The 20,519-nt window shown below is 41.8% G+C and overlaps 2 protein-coding genes across 3 annotated transcripts in view; one reads left to right on the top strand and one right to left on the bottom strand.

The window, feature by feature from the left end:
- Positions 1–20,519, top strand: part of SYN3 (synapsin III) — a 206,548-nt gene that overhangs the window by 68,863 nt on the left and 117,166 nt on the right. The window lies entirely within an intron of this gene.
- Positions 1,350–20,519, bottom strand: part of TIMP3 (TIMP metallopeptidase inhibitor 3) — a 41,779-nt gene continuing 22,609 nt past the window's right edge. Inside the window, exons 2-5 of the mRNA XM_087765247.1 lie at positions 13,921–14,003; positions 7,392–7,503; positions 6,582–6,703; positions 1,350–5,944 (exon numbers count right to left, since the gene is read on the bottom strand). Of these exons, the coding sequence (XP_087621373.1) occupies positions 5,747–5,944; positions 6,582–6,703; positions 7,392–7,503; positions 13,921–14,003 (515 nt within the window). The 3' untranslated portion in view covers positions 1,350–5,746. The remainder of the gene's footprint in view (positions 5,945–6,581; positions 6,704–7,391; positions 7,504–13,920; positions 14,004–20,519) is intronic.

Consider the following 20,519-nt stretch of genomic DNA (forward strand, 5'->3'; position numbering starts at 1 on the left):
AGATGCTATTGCTTACTTGCAGATGCTATTGCTTACTTTCAAAAGAATACAGGAACGTTTTTGAACTGTGGATAATCTCATGTGAACACAAACGCTATTGTTGATATGCAAGCTTGAGTAATCTGGTTAAATCAGTCACTCTCCAAACGTTTACACAAGCAACAATCCACTTGGGCAAATTCAGGCCAGCCCTTTGCAGGTGGGGGGTCTGCCTCACGGAATGAATCTACGCAACTTCTCAAGATATTTACTAGATGCGCCTTCACAGTATCCTGGGCTGTGAGAGGCTGAGAGAGTAAGCAAGCACTTAGGCCAAGCAAGCTGTGTTGCAGTCATCACTCCACAAAATACCTGTGAAAGTCGCTTGCCCACTGGTGCATCAGCTTCTCCCTGTGTCAGACAGGAATATCATGATCCCCCTTCCCCACTCTTTTCTTCCCTTTCCCGAGGCATTTTCAAGCTGTACCAGTTAGCACTTGTAAAATACGCTGTGGTCCTTTGATGGCTAACCCCCTGGAAGTGTTTATAACTAGTGTTATGGTTTTACCTCTTTGCAAAGTGATATAGTTTAAGCAATGACGTTCTCACATAAGAGATCCTCATCCTTCTATGTCCAAAACTTTCCAAAGCTTACTTTCTAAACCTTTGGATTAAATATACAACAGATTTTAAAATATGTTTCATTCTTTCATCTGTGTAGAGAAGAGATTTTCCTAAAGCAAAAGTGAGATAGATAAAGGGAATTTCTAACAGTAGGCCCATTTTGTGAGCATTTTAACTTAGTTGAGAGCTCTTTCTCTGAAGCTTCCTTCGCATGACAACAGGGCATTTTTAACCAGCCTTAAACAGTAAACATAAAGAGAGGACACAAGGCTCAGACGTTTCACAGCAGAAAAGATCTGAAAGACGAATCTCTCTTCCCTTTGCCAGAGGCATATACCTTTCTACCCTCCCCCCAGTGATCAGTTTACTGGAAATAAGAGCAATCTGGCAACTGTTCTTCTAAGGCCCTACTGGTGCTACATGACAGCCATAATGACTGCCTGGCTCTGTAGTGACCCCCTATGGCCAGTTAACAAGTGGGATACATTAACTTCAGAAGGGATTTTTTGCCTCTCCTGTGCTTATGACCCCAATAACAATTCTTAGAGAGGTCAACCTCTTAAAAAGAGGGAGGGACTCCTGGAAGGATCTTTGCCAAAGAGCAAGAATTGCCAGAGGTGGAATATCTGCTTTGGGCCCAATAAAACGGTATCAAGAAAGGGAAGGAAATTAATAAATCCACTTGCAAATCCATTTGTGTACATCTGAAGTGGACAAAAACTAATATAAGTGAAGCAGAGACAGAGTGTCTGTGATAGAAATAAAACCACTTTACTGTTTAGAATAAAAGGACACTATAAAAAGTGAACATTATGCAACATTACCTTAAAAGACAATATACATTCACTGAATATAAAATTTATAAATAACATGGAGGAAAACTGTAAACAGTGCTAGAAAATTTAGCAACAAATACATTCCTTCTGGACAAGATTTTTCACATGGGTTTGGTTCCCTCCCCAAGTTTCCATGACTATCAGGAACAGCAGAGTGGCTCTATGAAGGAAGGACAGTGTCAGAGAGAATGAGAAGCCAGTACAGGCAAAGCAGCAGCAAATGTTTAGTGGATTTTTAAGATTTTTCTCAAGACTGGTAGCCCCAAAAGATACTTATTCTAAAAAAGACAAAAAATTTTTTTAGTTCCCTAAGTTTTGTTCTGCCCTTCTAAGTATAAAATACATTATAAGTGAGATATACTTTCAGAGACATCTGAAAGAATGGAAACTTGTTCCCATGGAGGCCTTTACTTCAAAGAGTCTTTACTGTAAAAACCACAACAGCGTGTTTCCCATCACCCTGAGGTACCATTTCGCTCCGGCCAAGTATGAATGGGATACAGTGATATATTTAAGTTTTAGAATAGTCCTACCTAAAGGGTAATTCTTCAAAACATGGGACATTTAGACCTAAAATGGCAGTTTTGTCCCATATAGGGGAGGGGGAAGCCTCCCACAAGAAGACTTTATTCAAGGTACTCCATGCACAGATCTCCTTCTGCTCTCTACCCTCTCCATTTTGGAAAAGGAAAATCAAATCCAATCTTTCCCAAACCTTCAATATATTTTTCATATTGTTTTTAATTCTAAAGGGGAAAACACTCCCAAGCAAATAAGGAAAAATATCTATAAATAAGAAAGCAAATAGCAACAGTCTAGAAATGAGCTATGCATTTTAAAAAGTACTTTTAATAATGTTGCTATATCTAAAGCATGGTGGGGGGAAGCCCTCATCCTGTACATGTCCAAAGGTCACGCTCACATGAGCTGTGCCGTTGACAGTTCCTCTGACCTTAGGTTATGGGATGGAGTGAGAGGCGCGTCAGAGGTGACAGGAAGATACTTGTGCTGCTGCAAGCCATTGTATGCTCCATAGCCTAACATTTTGGGAACTTCACACCTGCCTCCTTCCTCACATCTCCATGCCTGGCGTTCCCACATACTGCATGGCCTGCTGTAACGAGGGAGAGAGTTTTGTCCATTGGCAGGCAGAAGTGACTTAGGAGGACAGAAGAAAGGAGAGCAGATAGAAAGGAAGAAGTCTTCGAGTCTGATTTAGAGCCTGTTCAATCCATTAAATGGCTCCCTCCCACTTCAAGGGAGCCTTCAGTCAGGTTCTTAATGTAAGCACAAGCTAAAGCTTAGCCCAAGAAATACATGTCCCTGATAGCATGCACAGAAACAAAATTAAGAAGCCTCCCAAAAGAAATGTATTTTTACTGGATTCTTCCCCCTCCTTTTGGCTCCACTTTTTTAATAGCCTTACAACTGTTTCTTTACACAGCAAGGGGAAAGATTTGCTACCAAACCACCACCCCTGCCGGTGTAGCTGTCTGCATCTCAGAAATATTTTACCCTCTGCAATACAAAATGGGAATATGCTTCATTTTCTGGTAATGCATCTGCTGTTTTGTTGTTTACAAAGCATATAGTTACATTATATCCTACTTAGGGACACAAGTCCTCATAGCATTAGAATGCAAATATTTTCACAATAATTTGAGTGCAATACTGTGATGTCTCAGCTAGCTAAATGAATCAGTGACAGGTAAAATATGCAGAGCTGCAGTTTAATGAAAAATTCAAATCAACACCACTGCATCGAGGTGCATTTTCATTTAGCCTTCCAAAGCTGTGAAAAGTGGCTGCAGCTCAAAGAGACGTCAGCTTTGTAAAGTTGCCTTGAGCGTGAGGAGGGCCATCTCCAGCGATGCCGACTCCACACGATGCAAACAGTGAGGGTGGCGAGGCCGGCTCCACTCTGCCCTCAGTGACCTTCAGACATTTTGTCAGCCGTGCACAGCTCGAACAGAGATTGCTCCACTGTGCCCAAAGCCCAACCCCATACTCTGCCAAAAGGGGCAACATCCTGACCCATCACCTGATCCTATGATGGGTGCTGTGAAGCACCCTACTCTCCCTCTCATCTCCAACCCATAATTTAGGAGTAGTCACAGGGAAGAGGACTTCTGAAAAGTGTTCCAAGCCTGAATCACAGGAAAAGCCAACAGACTTTCAATGTGTTTTGTGCTGCGTTGCCACTCAGAGCAGCTGTAAAAAAAAAAAAAATTACACAGCAGACCTAGGCACCTCTTCCATCAACTCTTTGAAAATGCCCTTTAAAGATCATGTCAAAAATGAAGCTACGCACTTTTTGCTGCAACAATTCATCTAGTAAATGGGGCATTTCAGGGGATGTACGTCTGGCAGAGCTCTGGTAGCACGCCCATCTCAGACACCCTTTCCTTTCCATTTGGCAAAGAGGCCTAACAACTCTCCAGTAATTGAGGTCACTGACTAAAATGCTGTATTGCCCCAGGCTGGAATCACTGCAACACTTTTTTCTGCTGGTGGCAGCTCTGCTTTCTAAGTGGAATGAACTGAAGATATATGGAAACTTAAGATAAATAATCATAATAATACAAAAATGAAGTTAAGCATAATCTTCTCCCTGCCCAAGCCCTCCCCATCCAAAACTCAGTCACCCATTTTGTCGGCACCCCTTCTTCACCATCATTAAAACTTAAAATACTTTTATTTGATAAGAAAAATTATATTATAGTTTTCTTAATAAAAAACAAAATAGAACGAAAAAACATCTCCAGTCGACAGCAAAGCACAAGACAGTAAGGCTCCTCCTCCCACATCACTGCAGGATATGGTGTGAGCACATGCATAGAGCTATGCTTAACAGTGCCTAGAGGGAAACACAGCACTCTACACAGAAGGAATCCTCTGGGCAGCTGAAATTTTATGATCCCAGCCAGCACTTATTAGGAGACCACTTTTCCTTGCCTAGCCCCCACACACACTTCCTTTCAGTATATAAACAAATGCAGCTAGTGTAGCTGCAGGGGCGGAACCGTGGTGCAAGGAGGTACAGAGGAAACAATGACTGTAGCAACTACTGCAGATACACTGGAGCTTCAATATCTTAAAAACAACTCACTGACTCGGAATGTCAATATTTCTGTCTTTAAAACACAATCAAACCATTCTTTTGTTTATAATACCAAAAAAAAACCCACATCCTGTCAGAAATAGCTTATGTCATTATGTGTATATACATCTTAGTTCAGCAAAACACTATTTTGGCAATAGATTTTTTTTTATAGTAAGAGCTCTATAGCAACTCTCCCCTTTCCCTCTTCCATGTGATTGATTTATAGTTGGTATTTTTGCTTCTGTTTGGTTCAAGGTGTTCACAAGCTGGTTTTGCTGGTGAAGCTAAGCTGCAAAAATTTCAGGGGCCAATGCTGCTCAAAACAGGATGGCACAGCACTTCATCTGCTCTGCTGTAGGTGGATTTACCTCCCTGAACATAGGGGATGGGGCTTTTGTTTTTTAAACAACAACAAAAATACAAAATACTCTCTGTTTTGTTCTGGGGAAAGCCAGAACTTCAAATGTGCTGTTGCATTCACACTGTGACTGCATTAGCTAGGACAATCAGTCAATAATGCTTTTACCAGATGATGTGGTCAGATACACCAGGTGAATTCTCCCACTGCTGGAGTCAATCACATTGCCAATCTCTCCCATAGAGGAGGATTTCTTTTGGACGTCATTTTTTCCAGAGTTTAGGCTGGGTTTCTTTTCATTTTGTTTCATTTGCCAATCTGATTAATGAAACCTGTTTTCCTTCAAATAGATTTCTCTAGATATTTTCAGCACTTAGTGCATGAGGAGCGGTGACAGAAAACCAGCGCATAGAAGAATACAGTGCCTAATTGGCGTAGTTTTTAGGTTTTTGTTTTCCTAAAAAAATAGAGATTGTATTGCTACAGCTAATGATACATGTAAGAGAGCAAGAGCTCCATCTTTTTTCTTTTTTTTTTTTTTTTCTTTTTTTTTTCCCTCCCATTTTTCCCTCTGGTGTGCAAAAGTAAGCTCCCAAATGTCGTCTGATCAAAATCAGTGGTATCAAAACATGGAAAAGGTGATTACAAATTCAGTAAGGTAGCACAGACTTTTTTTCTTTTCTTTCCTTTTTTTTTCCTTTTCTTTTTTAAGTGTTCGAAGTGCTAAAATTTGCATGAAAACAGGCACTAATTTCATTGTCATCATCATGATCTGGTAAGAGTTAGTGTCCAAAGGAAGATCAGCCACAAGTAAGGGAGAGGGGAGATAAGGAAGGGATAGCGTGCTCAGGGATCTGTGGCATTGATTATCGTTTTATCTGGAGGCGCCCATCCTCTGTACCAGCTGCAGTAACCTTCCATCCTCTCAATGCAGGCAAAGTGCTTCGCTTGGTATCCTGAGTGACCAAAGTTGGAAAGCATGTCCATCCAAATACACTCATTCTTGGAGGTGGCAAAGCAGGGCGAATAGTAGCAGGGCCTAATCTGCAATTGTAAAGAGCAATCAGGTAAGGCTACATGGAAAAACAACATTATATAAAATGTCTTTTTACCAGAGACAAGGGATTCACAATTCCACTCCCTCAAACCTTGCTTACTAATCCAAAATTCAGCCTCAGTTTAGTAAGCACATAAGCATGTGCTTAGCTTCACATACACAGGTAATTCCAGAGTCAAGCGGGCTTTTCAGGTGCAGAAAAGTTGAGCTTGTGTCTATGTTTTGGCAAGCCTGGGGCCATGAGCAAAAATCTTAGTGCCAGTGCCAGGCTGTGAGGTTTTAAGCGCTCAAAATGTTTACACAGGAAAAAAGCTGGACATATCTTGCCAAGTCTCTGGTACCTGATTTCATTCACCTGCAAATGATTCTGTGTGGATTCTGAAAGCCTTCCCCAACCACAATTAACTCTAACAGGGCACTAAAAAGGCATAGACTCTGCATTTTTATTTGATTGTCTCTTCTCTGGTCTCAACACTAAAGCTGAGCTTTACTTTTTCCCTGTAAAAACTGTTGTCCTCCATTTCTCTTCCTGGCTGTTCACCAGCATCATTGGTATTACCAGCCAGGGAAACAGAATTCTAGGGTTTGAATGTCTTCACGCCACCTAATTAGAGACACACATACCTTGCATCCACAGCCCAGATTATAACGATGATTCAGTCCTTTACGCTGGGACAGAGTCAGCCGGTCCCACTTCTCATACCAATTGCAAAGGCCAGTGTAAACCTTCCCTTCATACACACGGCCTTGAAAACAGAAACATGGTCACAAGTTAGCACTTCGCGGCTCAAGCACTTTTCTCGTTTCCTGAGATTGCTAATGCTCTCAATATGTTTGGCTTCAGTCACTGCTCAGCAACTGCTTTCTTTTTATTAACTGGTTCAGGAATCTCTGGCCAGCAAGATTACAGCACTTCTGTAAGTTAGGAGTGTTGTGCCAGCTGTAAGCACCAGCAACAACATGCAGGTGAGTAATGCTGTCAAGCTCCTCTCAACAACAGAGCGAACTGACACCTTCACTAGAAACAAGACTTGGCAACTGCCACATCTCTATCTCCTTGCATCCCCCCATCTCAGCAGCCTGCACTTCTCCAGCTCATTCCAAAAGGGATCTTCCATTTCTGGTGCAGCTGAATAGCAAACAGTTCCCTGTGACAGACATGCCAGCTCAAGTATGAACTGACAGCTGTGCACTGTCATACAGCATATTTGTCACAACATAGCTGGGTATAAGAGAGACTTTAGGAAAGAGAGGGGAATCAAGAGAGTAAAATGACTGTCAGCATTAAAGAATACTGAACATCAAAATACTGTTGGCCATCTTAACACTCAAGAAGCTGCGTATAGAGCTGTCTACAAAGCTGCCCATGTCCTTAGCAGGTGTATGTATAGAACAGAAGAGGTTTTGATTACGAAGAAGTACACTGTCCTTTACCTGTAATCAGATATTGATACTTGTTGACCTCCAGCTTGACTCCACAAAGACTCTCAGAGGCTTCTGTGTAGATGTACTGAACATGTGGCATTATCTGGAAGCCCCTGTACATCTAGAGAAACAAATAAAAATGCTTTAAGTCATCTTAAGATGACGACTTTTCACTTAGATTCTTCACAATCTATGTTCCTAGACTCTGGTAGCAAGCAGTGAATTTTTCATCTTTACAAGGGTGAAGGACTTACGGCACTAGCTGGACTTTGACGCAAGTCTCCCCACCAGCTCTCCTGGTAGAGAATACCCACCTGTTAACAAGCCATTGGAATTCAGCACAGGGACCACTTTTCTCCACTCACATTAGTTCCAGTGGCACTCAGTGAGCAAAGCGCCAACATTGGAAGCTCTGCCAACATCCTGAAGAATTTTTTTTTTCTTTATATAGCTCATAACTAGGGAGAAATTAAATTACTTCAAGTTTGGAATCTTTCTCCTTCATGTGATTTAAACAATTTCTTCCAAACCAAGGGATTTTTCTTTTAAACAATGACCCTGTTTTCCAGTGTTGCTGCTTAAGAGTTTCAAACCTTTGGCACGTGATCTATGCCAGACACTTCCTTCTCCAACACCTAGCATAAGCAACTCCTGCTGACTTCAGCAAGGATTTAATGTTTCTCTAACTAAATGAATGCAGAAATAGAATTCTACCCCACCTCCTAAAATTAGACTAGTACCGATGAGCACCATAAAGAACATATCATGTATATATAATTCTTCTATGCTCCTTCTCCTTTTTCATAATCTTTAAGTGGAAGCCAACATACAGTTCAGTTTAATTGAAATATGAACCCACAGATATAATGGCAGTTGGATTCAGGCAGAAATTAGCATGTGTCCCTATCTGACCTGACCTCACCACTGCAATTCAGGGAAACTCATGCACGCCTGTTAGTAGCATAAGGAAGTCTGTGCATAGCAATGAAACAACCACTGCATGCATACACTGGAACCAATAAAACATATCCTGATTTTGAAACATTTAGGATGATTTTCCTCCAAATTTCATCTTTAAAATTTGGTTATCTTTTCAAAGTATGCAGTCTCTCTTTCTTCCCCACCAACTGTATGAATGGCCAATGTTTAAACATTAAAGGAAAACAACAGGAGTCAGAGACAATCACAATTTCAAACCATTTCCCAGCCTATCCTTTTCTCTGTCAGCTTTATTGATAGAGAGCACATTCACATTCAGTTTAACTGGAAATATTAAAGTGAGACAAAAGAGGAAAAAAAATCCCAAACAATCCCAGAGATATAGATCCTTGCTGCTGTGTCACCTGAGTGGTGGCATTCTCCTCCATGCTGTATTCTATTTCTTGAAGTCCCCTATTACCCCAGGGTATGTGTCCCCATTTGTTCATCTTTCACTATTCCCCAGCTCCTTTAAGAACAACAAACCTTTTTCTTCTACAGAATTCATCTGTGCTATTCTTTCTGGTATTAGGGGCCTGATTCATACCTCTATGAAGTCAGTGAAAGGATATCTGTTGATTTAATGGATTTTATGCTAGGCCCAGATACTGCATACAAAAAACCAAAAAGCTACTACTAATTCTGCTATGCTGAGAGGTCAAACTATCTTCTGGGCATCCGTGGAATGTCTGCCAGATTTTTTTTGCTCCTTATATTACCCCAATCAGCATAATCTTATAACAGTATCACAACTCAGTAACAGCACTGCTGCGTACAGTAAAAGACATGCTAAAGGGTTTGCATTTTCCAGCCTTCCTTCTACACCCAGCAAATATGCAAGGAAAGCATTTTTTTAGATTAATCACACTGTATCAACAAAAGCTCACAGATCGTGTTTCGAATACACCATTGTGTCCATAAGTGAGCAGTCTTTCAATGAATATGGAAGAACTGAACCTTGCCTAATCTCCACTTTATCCCTGCAATTTTCTTGGTATGGGATGATCTACTCAGATTTTCCAATTATGCTCAAGATAGTTGGAGATCTAGGTTCTGGCACAAGAATCCTGTCTGGTTTTGGATGAGTTATTTAGCCCCCAGCACACTTTTGTTCCTCCTCTGTACAACAGCTCTGCCTTGCTTCACAAGGGTACTGTCAGGAAAGGCACATAGAATAAAGATCATGTGTTCAGACCCCATTCTAGCGGGCGTCACACCAAGAAGCTATGATAACAGTATCTAAGCAGATAAGACTAGCTAAGATAACAGCTAGGGCTGCCCAGTCTCTCCAGGCAGTGCATTATCTACACTCCAGAGAGCTGTATGCTGTGCATGTGCAGTACAAGTGATCTGTCACTCAGAGTGCTAAGCTTCAAGTAGTGTTAGGCTAATTAAATATCTGCGCTACAAAGTCTACATGTGCATGGGCACACTTTGAGCCCATTCTTCCCCTTGCAGAAAGGGCTATAAGCTAGACTAATCATTCTTCTAAGAAGGTGCTCAGGCCCTTCCTACAGGACCCTTCCTTACAGTCATCACTCCTTGCATCTTCTGCACCGTCAAGCTTAACATGACTGCCTATAAAGTAACTAGTGATGCTGAACTGGGGTTTGTTTTTTGACTCCTGGACCTAATTTCTTGTTCATGTTACCATCAGGGACAGCACTGTCAGGGTTGCTGAAGGAAGCATGCTCAGCCTCTCAAAAAGCACTTCATCTCACCCCTCAGTGACCCTCATCAATGCTAGCAACTGTCACGCTAATTGACCCAGTGCTGGGGGCAGACAGGGCCTGCCTCATCGTCTGTTGACTAAAGAAAATTCACCATGACCTTGGTTCTCAGGGGAGGAAAAAGAAAGTTTGGCAAGGGGGAATCTTCTACAGATGCGCTCTTTCAAAACAAATAAAACAATACCTTAAGCGTTATTTTTGGATACACAAAATATCCTGGAAGTGCTATTAGACCAGTCAGAAGAAAGCCAACCATAAAGCTAGCCTCTCTCCTAACTGCTACCCTCAGAGTCCTCCTGTCGCCACAAATGTGTATTTTCAGAAGCATAATGACAGGGAACAAAGTATTAACAAGCGTCACATGGTGGTGCCTGCTAGTGCTGCTCTATTTCCAGCTGTGTCAGCATTCCCCTTAGCAGCCCCCATACTGCCTCAGAAATGCACATCCAAATCCTGTGGTGGTTCCTCCTACATGATTAACTTCACCCTGTAACACTATGTTCCTCCCTCTATCCCTCCCATGTGAGGTCGCACTAGATACCAAGGCCCAGAGTCATCTTGCCTAACCTTCAGCTACCTAAAAGTTACACGATTCATATGAATTAGGCATCCTCTCTAATCAAACACCAAGGACGGGCACCTCCAGAACAACACAGCCCATCCTAAAATAGCTGTCTACAACTGGTCGGCTGAATTACTCTGGTGGTTCCTGTCTCTCTCCCTTGACAATCAAGAGAGCAGGAAAGACTCAACACTTCATTTTAGTCTGTCTAAAATTAAACTAAATTAATCCCACCTCGCTTCTTTTCTCTTGGGACTATCAGGTTTCACCCCTCAGACTCATTTTACAGATTCGCAACAAACTAAGGAAAGCCTCCTTGCTTCTGGCAGCCTGTGCAGAGTGCTGCCATGGTCAACCAGGACTGTTTGTGTACAAGGAGATAAGATACTTCTACTCCATGTTTCCTTTGCAGTTTCCTGAAATAGCTTTGGGCCATTCTCAGAATCCACTGCAGCACCACAGAACATGCAGGGTTAGATCAGTCCTGTGCAGATTTCTGACACGTGATCTTGAAATATTCTTAAATTACTTGAGCAAGCAGTGGGGGAAGGCAGAGGGTGCTTGAAAAAGCACAAGGCCTTTTCAGACAACAAACCTGAACGCTAGAAAGCCTGGCACCGTTCTGTGCCTGTGGGCTGACCTTGTACTCCAGTCCAAGCCCCAAGCTGGTTTAGTTGTGAAATTCAGCAACAAGTTCAGGAGTGTTAGTGAGAGCAAGAATCAGCCACAGCAAACTCCAAGGATCCCATGAAAGAAATACAAAGATTGTTTGTCACCCTTTAAGGCTCTCAATGCTTTTCGCAGGCAATTCAGTAGACACTGATAAACTAAATGGCTTGTTTATTTTTCATCTGCAGGTGCAGATGGGTTTACAGGTGGCCAAAAACCACTGAAATGTTAGTTTTATCTTCAGAGTTGTTCCCATGCAGCTGTGCAGAGTATAGGCCTCCTTAGTTTTCTTTTCAGCGGGAGGACAGTCAGTTTTCATTGGGGTGAGCAAGGGAGAAATTTGCTGCGTCATTCTGAGCTCCCTCACTGCATGGAGCTGAATCCCTCTTTATACTGAAGTCTCTAAGCTCAGCAGAAAGACAGCAGGGTTTCAAATAAGACACTTGGTTTGTTTGTTTATCAAGAACTATATGCTCCAGACATTCCAGTTCTGCTGAGCACTTTGACTGCTTCAGGTTCCTTCCTGCCAAAGGTCACAGTTAAATGTGCAAAGCAACATCTCACCAGCCCACCATCTATGCAGCGGGCATAGAGGCAGTTTGACCAACACACGAGCTCCCCTTTAAAATCACTCTCACTTTTGTTGGACACATAGCTTCCTAACAAAACACCGTGGAACTGCTCCTGCAAAAAGGCAACTGTTCGCTTGTGGTCTCGGCATGAGGACACTGCAGATTACTGCAGTATATGCTGTAACCACCCTCGCCCTGTGCTGCAGAATAACCCAATGAAAACAGCAAGGGCAGGCTCTGGCATGTTATTTAAAGACTGGCACAACGGTGTCAATCATGATGGTAGAGTGGCTGCTGCTCCACTCAACATGCTCACCTTGCCTGGGCTTATGCTCCTCCCCATGCCAGCAGACACAGAGAAGCCTTTTCTATTCATAGCATGGACACTACTGCAAACTCACAGGTCAGAGGAGGAATGCTTAATGCTGCTCCAGAAATCTCTGACACTGCAGCTCACTGGCTGACAACAGGGCAGGCTGTTAGGAGAGAGGCGAACGTTATGGTTGGTAAAGGGTAATAATTCATTTTGGGGACTACTGTTTTTCTAGATCACCACTGGACCCTGTTCATGGTCATGTTAGAAAGAAAGCACCAAACTCTTTGAACTAAGTAGCAGAAAAAGTAGGGGTCCTGGACAGATGTGGACAAAATCATAAAAAAACAATTGATGAAGTCACTGCAGCATGTGGACATTGAGTAGTTCTGTGAAGTGGGGTACACTGGCTGAGCTAAAGGGTGACAAAGCTGGACAAGAACTGCACAGAGTGCTGCAAGCCTGATGAAGCCAGGGACAGCCATCAGGAAAAAAAAAAAAAGAGTGGCAGCGTTGTCTCACTGTTGCCGACATAGCCAGTTGCCTTTTTTACAAATGCAAGTTAATTAGCAAATGTATATATTTCCCTTTGAATCTTAAAAACAAATTTTAAAGATGAAGGAAATTAGTAAGCCCAACCTCACGCCCTCTCATTCAAAGCACAAGCATTCCACTCTAGTGGAAGAGCCATGCCAGGACCAGATTTGGCTACGTGTGTGGTTTTGCGACAGCTTATGAAACAGGCTTTCCGTCTCCTCCTCCCAGCTTTCGTGCTTAACTATAAACTGCCTTATAAAGAGAGTTACTGTTACAAGGCAGGCAAGTGACTGTTTTTTTCTGAACCTTTACTTTGTCTAATATGTTTCAGATTTCTGCAGTCTCTGCCAAGCTTTTCCATTCCCTTTCTTTTTTTTTTTAAGGACATAAACCAGTCTTATGACTGGAATGGCATAGCCAAGAAAAACAATGTAGGGCTGATTTTTAGCATTACATAACAAGGGGTCAGTTTAAGAAGAAAAAAAAAAAAGGTCCAAAGCAGCAGGTTGAGTGCAGTTTGTGCAGCAAAGAATTAGAGCTCAGAAGAGAGGAACTAGAGAAATGAAGCAACTGGTGTAGGAGATCTACCTCTTTTCACCTCGGAGTCAATAGTTTATAGCTCTTCTGAGCTGATGATATTTGAAAGCTGAAGTGTTTGGTTTAGCTTTACATAAAAACTTCACTGTACGAGTTTCATTTGTTCTATACATGGAAAAAATTGCCATCATTCTAACTGGTGGTCAGAAAGAATGTAAAGGAAGAAAGATGAAGGACCACTCTCCCACGGCTGGCAGACCCCCTACCACCACCACATCTTGAATTTAATGAAAGTGCTGCATGGAAAAGCTTGCATTTCCACAGTCTAACACTGTGTATGTTGAACACAAACAGGACTCCAGTATCTAGAGAAGCCCATCTGGAATCTTTTACTACCAGAAATTTTTAAAATAAAGGAAGAATTCGGGTATTCAGCATTGTATGTCAGGAATGACCTGCTCCTGCTCCTTTCCCCTCTCCAGGCAAGTTTCTACCAATTGCTGGTTACCTTCCATTCTGGCTGACCAATACAAAAAGTTGAGGTGCTGTTATTTTAAGTATGCAAACTCTGTTCATTATTACGTGTTAATCAGAATCATTATCCTATCTACAAGCCTATGTGAAATGTCTGCAAACGTACCTTCATCTGCTTGACCGTGTATCGCATCGTTCCAAATGGTCCATCTTTCATGAGCTTCTTCCCCACAACTTTAGCTCGGATCACTGTCATAAGAGAGGCAAAATACAACAAATTATAAACAACTATATGCAACATTTAGGTTAGACCCTCCACTTCCAAAAAGCTACTTAGATAAATTATTCTGTAAAATAAAACAAAACTCCAGGCCAACCTTTCTCTCAATTTATTCTACATCTCACACACAATGAAGGCATGTAAAATGGGATGCCAAAGCAAGTATTTATTTAGAGGAAATCCAGTTCTGTATGAAGAATAAGAACAAGTATTATTTATGCTGAAATCTCACTGAGATCTCCAAAGCAGACTATAGCTGGGACCAAGACAGGTTAAAATCTTTCCACCAGGCCACTGGCATGAAGTTCATATTTAATGTCTTAACTCTCAACATACAGAATGGTGTTCAACAAGATACTACCTTTTAAATTGTTCTTTGGGTGCCCAATGCAGCTTCTGATTCCCAATAACCACAACAATACAGTACAGAGCACTGGAATATCCTGTATCTGGGGACTTCACTACAGCTACCACCTTTCAGATACCACAAAACTCCCAACAAATAGCTCCCTTTAACAACTGGCTACTCTGCAAAAACAGATTGTCCAGCAACCATCAAGCCCACAGTGAAAGCTGCCAGGCCAGCCAGAAGCCACTTGGAAGACAAACTAAAGCTAACCCATCAGACCTCATGTACACTGCACTTCATTTCTTCATGGATACGAAGGGGCAGTGTACGTGCATACATGCACGCAGCATCCAGCCTGACACAGATACCTCCATTGTACCACAGACGCACCACGGCAATGCCAACTGAGCCCAAGTCATCATAGATAAGGTTTTTGAGGTCCCTCAGATGGATCTAGTGGGTAGTTTACAGTCAGTGCTTAATGAAGAGTTCTCCTGCTCATCTATTTTTGGGGCATTCCACAAAAAAAAAAATACTGTTCCATCAATCCTCTTCGAAAAAGTTCTGCAATCACCTGCTCATCTCAGTAGAGGAGCAAGGCTTAGTGACAGGGCAGGCATTATTCAGCTAAAGTCCACTCCCCTAGAATGATCGTATCACATTATACAAGCACCAAAAGTGGCTTAATTTTTACAAGGGCTGCAGAAAATGAGACTGGAGAAGACCGATCCTGGGAAGAATAAGGATCACTATTAGAAAACCCTGTATCTCAAATGCCACTCATACAAACAACAGGACAAAAAAATTAAACAAGGAACTCAAAATTCCATCAGTCAAGAGAAACATCAAAACTACAATATAACCATGCAAATCTTATTCATCAAGCTTCTCACTACAAGGGCTACAAAAATTATCCCAGTAGAATAATCCAAAGAAAGCAACATACTCATAACACAACTGACAATGTCATAGTTATATATAAATCCCCCAGAAACTCCTTTTTTGTGGAAGAGGAGATATCAGATACTTTTGCATAAACCTTATACCAGTACACCATTGCAAACAACACACCTCTGCTGAATGTATCACCCAATGGTTCCAGACTACTGAAATCCAGCAACTAAAATAGACCACATGCATCATTTCCTCTGAGCCTGTGAAGGTCCCGATCATGACTCCGTGCACAGGACAGAGGTACTGCTCCCACAGCAATCTTTTGCAGTATTTCCTCTGTGTTTTGCTGAATGTACCATATTAATGCATCACAGAAAACAATTCATTAAAGAGCAGGAAGGCATGGAAGGGAGACAAAGAGGTGGAGGTACTCCTTTGCAACCAGGAAAACCCAACAGGTTATTATTTGCATTACAGCACTATCTAAAAGCAGCAACAAAGTTCAGGGATCCATTTTGCTAGGTATATAGTACATCAAACAAGCACCTTGTTGCTTCTTAGCTCATTTAGGTTTCCAACAGCTGTAGAAGCCCACTGGTAGAAACGGGAAAAAGAGGAGGCTAAGTTTTTGTTCACTACCTAGACCAAATTAATGAGGCAAAACGCTTCTCCTAGCTTTCTGAATAACCTGAAGAACAGATTTAAAGGAAGAGACAGGTCTGGATATACACACCAGTTCCTGGAACTTGTTCCATGAGGATGGTGTGAAATGAAGACAAACTCACTCTGCTCTGATTTATATCCTGTGCTTCAGCCAGACTTGTCAAGTAAATTTTAAACTAGGTAAGACAGTCCTGCTGGCTTTGATTCAAAGGACCAACAAAACCTTCATTCATTAAGTGTAAAATTCCATTCTTAATTTTTTTTCAAACTTCTATTATCCAATGGCAGTAAAAGCCAGTACAATTTTATTGATTCTTCTATTTAACAAGTTTGTCAGACTTCAATTTACTCCTTTCAAAATTAAGTACCTATACTGAAGCATGTCCTTGAGGACATTAATAAAATTAATTTCTTCCATTTGTTGCCCCCAACCACCACCACCATCAGTGGAGCTACAAAAACCAGACTGCCTCAGGGTCAATGAGAAAGAACACAATTTCTTTACGGCTTTGTGAATTACAGAGCGCTTCACTAATGCCAGAATCTATAGCAAAGGGTGTCAAAAGTCTTATCTTCATCTATTGTATATCTGATATGCTGAAATTGAAAAACCTGGTGTTTGCCGAATGCATCTGAAATCAACAATGAAATCTTATATCTTATTGACAATGATAAGAAAGATACTAGAAGGCAATATTGCAAAATGCTAGGGTTTCCAAACCAGAACACAGTTAGTATAAAAGATGACAGGCGCATTCCCAATTGCTGACAAAATATCTAAAAACCCATTTTCTTCATATACTTCACTGCTAGCTTGGCAGCCCTTTAACTTCTAGTTAGAGTAGCACAGCCACTGCAGAAAGAAGCCAACTTTGATTTATGGACTAATCAACAGCTTCACCACAGGACCACAGATTCAAAATGCGCATGTACACTAGCACATAACAGCATCCTGGTTTCAACTAATGCTACCCTTGCAAGCAAGTGGAAGGATCTGTATTTTTGTATTATTGTTCCCCACTGAAGTTAGAGAAGAACAATCATCCTAGCGAATTCACCTAGTAAAAACCATGAAAAACTTTAGCGTGCGCCATCACTTCAAGCTTTTTGTAAATGAGTCAAAGCCCTCTGTATCTCAGAGAAGTTGCCTTTATCACCCAAATGGTAACTTTTCTAGGTTCCTTTACCAAAAGGCTAGGACTGGACAAAGAACCCACCCTGCCTCATTTTTCCCATACTAAAGGAAAAGTCAAGCTTTTAGCCAAGGAGCAGAGGATACTCCAACTTAAGTCTACCCCTTGTATTTTGTGAGGCTAAATTCCCACCCCCCAAGGATTAGATGCATGTGGGTAACTGGAGAGAAATGCTGGAAGGACAGGACTGCTCAGAGTTTGCTCTTGCATGTCGAGCTTCATCACCCTAAGCCTCCACGCGTGAAAGCCACTTGCAAATCTGCCCGGAACAGAGCTCCAAGCTGCAGATCTGCAGCCACATGTTTCCCAGTTCCTGTCCTTGCTCCTTCAAACCACTGCTCACCAGTTATACTGCTGGACCACTCTTCATAGCTAGTCAGAAGATAAAGAACACTGTTCCTAACTGAGTAGGGGCCATGCATACTTGCCCAAGGAATTTTTCACCCTCTGCAAAGCATCAGAAATTTACAGTATTTCTGCTGCAACTTCAGTCTGTGTTACATTAACAAAGTCAACTGTTTACTTCTGGGGACTCCTACCACTTGAGCAGAATGAGGCAAAAGGTGCTGTGACTGCTCCCCTGAACTCCTTCCTTCTTCCTGAAGCTATATTACAGTCTTGCTATTACTGATGGGAAACTTAATCCCACACAAGTGGTCACCAAAATAGCTGCATATTTTTAAACCACAATTCCTTTGAAGTACTGCCTATGAAAATACTCCGAGATGAATGTTTTTCAGTACTTTGGGGTTTCAGGTCGGGTCACTTTGTGGGACTGGAGCAGTTGGCAAGGTCTCATGAGTGATTTGTAATTATTTATGAAAAGTTAAATTAGATGAGGATATAAATCTTGATAAGATAAGCACGGCAGCCATACCACGATTCAAAGAGGAGAAAGCATATGTGCTGCTTCTCAACATTTGACATTATTAAAAAAATGAGGGAGAGAACAGAGAGAAAGAAAACCGGATATTTAGTTGATATTCTAAAAAAAAAAAAAAAATTATTAAGAAAATAACAACCTGCTGTGTTTGAGGATGCAAGAAATACATCTAACAATGTATCACAGATGATTAATGCATTTATCTCTTTTCCCTTGCCTTTTCTTTTTTTTTTTTTTTTATGTAAACCAGCTCAGTGCTTAGGAAAACAGAGATGGCTCAGATTTGCCACAGAACTAGTATAGTGCAAGCAGCTAATGGTTTCTATTTCACTGGCATCTCTAGCGTGATACAAACTGTCCACATGTGCATGTGTACACACAAATGCACACAGAAATCACTTACATCTTTTTCCAAATGTCACTGGATGAGGTCTTATAAAAGGCAAACAAATCAGAATAGGCATAGGAGAAAAAGGCCCTACATGCACTTTTATTTGTGCAAATACACACATATCTAACTCAAGTACTCTTTAACTTTATCCCTTACTCTGTGGCCATTTTCTCACCGATTCATAGGAAGAATAGGCCTAAAGGTAAGATATGAAGCAGAAGAGGACACTGGCTTTACAGCTGAGATAGCAGAGGGCATTCTTTTCATGAGGCACGGAGTAGACAAATAGGCAATGACCGGTGTGAGGGAAGTGGACATATGAGATTAAGACAAGCATTTGCCAAACTGAGGAAACAAGATGGTGAAAAGACTTGTAATTATCAAGTCATTTCATCCAGGCACACCCTAGCTGCTACTACATGCATAGTAGCTCTTTTTCCCAACTGAAAAGAAAAGGCATCGACTGTCTTAGTTCAATCAAGCCTGTGTCCTTTATCAGGGCCAGCCACTAGATGGTGACACTATCACAAAGCTCACCTTACGTTAACGAGAGGGCAGTGGTACATGCACAACCTAACACCACAAATGCCAGCTGCATGCCCAAGTGCACCATGAGAACCAGACGCTTTCATGCAACTGGGCTGGTTGTCATCCATAAGCAGTATTTTAAGTGGAGGCACACACCCTTTAGAGACCAGGATTTGCTCCAAACCCATTTCCCTTGTGACCAATTATCATGAATGGCTCAGGAGAGTAACAAATACTACACTTCTTATTATTGTTTCAAGGATTTATTTTATTGGTGTGCAATATGAGTATTTTTAAGTGAGAGGTTTGGCTGAGATGCATGCTCACTGCATTTAAGTAAGCGAAGGATGTGGTGGATTCATGTTATTTACTAATGGAGACACAGGGGATAAGTTATTCTCTCAGTCTATTCTTTGACATCCAAATAGCGGCAAAACAAAATATATGGTGAGCAGCAACGTGGCCAGGAGGCTGAAGAAAGGCTCCCTCTATCCTGAGGCCACTGACTACACCAGGAACTGGACAGCAAAAACAACCTCCAAGAGAACAGCGCACTTGGAAATGCTGCCTTAACATTAGGCACAGGACATGCCAAGGAGGATGGTTGCCATTTTATTCATCCAAAGACTATACAAGGGCTCACTTCCAAGAGCAATTTACTGAAAACTTTTTACCAACTTTACTAGCAGCTCTCTCATCCAGCCTGTCTCACAAAAACTCCTTACCATGCTGGTACATGCTAGAGGGCTCACATCACACAGGGCTAAGGCAGCTGGTATGTTTAAGACTCCTGAGCATATCTAGCACACTACTGAGGTACCAGTTTATTGTGGCATTTATGGAGGGGTCTCCTAACCTGGTCAAGGCAGGACGCTTTTACACATAGATTTTCTAGCATTGGTGCTGATAGTGCTGCTAAAAAGACAGAATTGCTGTGTCTCCCTTGCTCACTCTCTCTCACGAGCTGCATTCCTCTTCCCATCCCCCTGGCTGATCTGTTAGTAATTATTACCAACACTCTTGGCCTCCCTAATAACAGAGGACCATAACTACAAGTGGATTGTGTCCTTTGGACTGGAAGTCTGGCCCAGGTATATGCAGCCTCTTGGGAAGCTCCATTAAACTGCCTCGTGGCGGTAGGCTTGTATGAGAAGCAAGCCTGTGGGGCTTGCTTTGGAAGTGGAACAAGAAAGCAGCCTCTCACCCATTCCTCCACTTCCACAGCAAAGCATAATGGAGAGGGAAGTGCTGATGACAGCAGGGGATTCATGAAGAGGGAAAAAAACAGATATAAGTCTCCAGTCTGTTTGATGATCTGTCTGCACTGAAAGTCACCTCCTCCTACACAACCAAAATAGAATCCTTTTACAAATTAGAGTATTGAATTTGAAGGATTCCTGCAAAGCATGAGAAGGATGAAAAAATACAATAGAGGAGCTTTCTCTTGCCTTGTTCCATCATGACCTCCAGCCAAAGCCACAAGAGCAAAGCAAATGTCTTTTGCTTTGTCTTGGAAGAAGCCAAATCCAGCTGTGCTGCTACACAGCATCACCAGAGAACCTCATCAAGAAAGCAAGAAAAGGT

The sequence above is a fragment of the Nipponia nippon genome, unplaced genomic scaffold (genome assembly GCF_047370975.1).
Source record: "Nipponia nippon isolate SJK-2023a ecotype South Korea unplaced genomic scaffold, ASM4737097v1 scaffold_3, whole genome shotgun sequence".
NCBI lineage: Eukaryota > Metazoa > Chordata > Aves > Pelecaniformes > Threskiornithidae > Nipponia > Nipponia nippon.